The 2,239-nt window shown below is 35.6% G+C and overlaps 1 protein-coding gene across 2 annotated transcripts in view; it reads left to right on the top strand.

The window, feature by feature from the left end:
- Positions 1–2,239, top strand: part of LOC117177474 (43 kDa receptor-associated protein of the synapse homolog) — a 157,965-nt gene that overhangs the window by 120,512 nt on the left and 35,214 nt on the right. For both annotated transcript variants that reach the window (XM_033368194.1, XM_033368195.1), the window contains exons 4-5: positions 1,155–1,301; positions 1,407–1,566. In XM_033368194.1, the coding sequence (XP_033224085.1) occupies positions 1,155–1,301; positions 1,407–1,566 (307 nt within the window). The remainder of the gene's footprint in view (positions 1–1,154; positions 1,302–1,406; positions 1,567–2,239) is intronic.

The raw sequence follows: 2,239 nt of genomic DNA, 5'->3' as shown, positions 1-2,239 counted from the left end.
TGTGGTATGTACTCGCCACCGTGTTTAAGCATTTCAGCGTTAATACCGTCTACCCCGGTAGCCTTACCGTTTTTCAAGTTCTTAATTATATCCCTAACCTCATTGACACAGACTTTTTCAATTGAGTTTTATAACGCATCATGTTCAACATCGCAGTTGTGGTGTCCTATAGCTTCATCTCCGAATTGTCTCCTAAAATAGTCTCTGAAAGCCTCTAGTATTCCATCTGCATCATATACCATTTCCCCCCTACTATTTCTCATGTTGACAATTTCTGTACTTAATTTATTTAAAACATTAAAAACATTTTTTTTTCTTACTCCTTCCTACTGGAAACTGTTGCTGGATAGTAATTATACTGACTTAAGCTCGTCTTTACATACCCGACAGCCTTGCGGTCATGAAAAAGAAGCAACATCCATTGAAAATATTGGATTGTAGACAGATTTTTGTCCACAAAAAGTTCTTTTGGCAACACTGTGCGACGGTCGGACGTCCGTCTGACGTTTACTACACCTAATATTTATGCTAGGGGGTTCAAAATTTTCATGGATGTGAACCCTTCACCGCATAAAAGAGGAAAAAAATTTTCATCCGCTTATCTATTATGGATTGTTTTTTATATGTCTTTTAAAATCAATAAAAGGCAGAAGATTGTCTTTATAGACCCTTATGCTGGAAGCTCTTCTGTTAGTCCTATTTTCTTCGGCGATGGCTTAAAATAAATTTTATGGCATGAAGAAAAGCATTAAAAAATTAAATTTGCTATTTTATGTTCTTCCTACTTCTAGTACAATAGTAATTTAAAAAGAAGAACAATAAGGAAATTTCGCTTTAGAGCGCTGTGTTGAAAGTTTTTCTTTTAGTCTGATGTCCATCAGGCACAGCTCAAATTGTAGATCTTGGCATCTAGATTTATTGGGATAAGGAATTGAATTTGCTTCCTTCTATACTTTTTTATACCAGTGGTTAAAAAATATTTAAATAAGGAAATTTGGTTTTTCATAGTTTGGAATGAGTCCCTCGAATCGTGTAGCTTCCAAACCCTACCTTGAGCACGCTTGCCAACCTCCTTCGTTTGATTTTTGGTTTACTGCAGATATAATTTATAAATTTTCTTATTCTTAAGCACAAAATCGTTTATCTTTTTTCAGAGACAGCATAGACTTTGGCCAGAGACAGCTTTGTATCTCAGAAGAATTAGACTCTCCTAATATGAGAGCCGAGGCATACTTAAATCTTGCAAGGTCCCATGAAAGACTCGGTGCTTTGGATAGAGCTCTAGCTTTTGCCAGACATAGGTACTTATTGAATTTAATTACCATTTTGAAATGTTATAATATTTAATCATAATTTCTAGTATTATCATATTTTATAATTTGATAATATCTATTGCTTTTTTACAGTTTATACAATGAATGTGATCAGTGTGCAACTGCTGGATTGGTTCACCTCACAGTGGGAAGAGTTCATTTGGAACTAGCAGGATTTTGCAAAGCTCTGGAAGCCTTCCAAAGGGCTCATAAAATCGCACATTCTATTCAGGATCCATCTTTAGAATTGCAGGTGAATAAATTGTTTTAAAATAATAATTAAATTAAATTTAGATTAAATCAACATTTTAATTTCTCTGCAACGTCCAAAACTCGAATCGAAATCCTTATTCTCGTGGTGGTGTGTCAGTCGTTTTTGGGCCTTATATTTTGTTGTCCTATAGTTGGGTTTTTATATTTTTAGCTCCTATGTACCTTGGATTTCAATTAGATTACCGGAAATTAAAAGTCACTTAACTGGTATCACAGTTGGATAACGCCATATTAAAAGTGCATTACCTAGGATTACAAGTGAATTATTTAGAAAAAGCAATGGATTAAGTACATGTAGATTTCTTGGTATTACAAGTAGATTATCCAGATTACAAGTGGATTACGAGTCGGAGTATGACACTTTTAACCTCAGAATCTAGTTCAGATCTAGTTATTTTCGTCTTAAGACAAAAATACGCCGCGTACGAACCACTACCTTCAAAAAGAGCACATGCCTCTATACACCAGTGATCCCAGATCTGAAACGAGATGTGGTCCAATACTGTGACAGGGCTACGTCCGTGTGAATATAGTAGGAGACGATATAAATATCTGGGTTGCGCGCGCAACCCATTTCTCCTCTTCTGAATTTGAAAACTCGAAGGTGCACGATTGCCGGTCGGAACACTTCGGCGGTTCTATTTATATCTCTA

The sequence above is a fragment of the Belonocnema kinseyi genome, chromosome 7 (assembly GCF_010883055.1).
Source record: "Belonocnema kinseyi isolate 2016_QV_RU_SX_M_011 chromosome 7, B_treatae_v1, whole genome shotgun sequence".
NCBI classification, from domain to species: domain Eukaryota; kingdom Metazoa; phylum Arthropoda; class Insecta; order Hymenoptera; family Cynipidae; genus Belonocnema; species Belonocnema kinseyi.
Note: the sequence above shows the minus strand (reverse complement) of the source record. Positions and strands in the feature narration are given on the sequence as shown.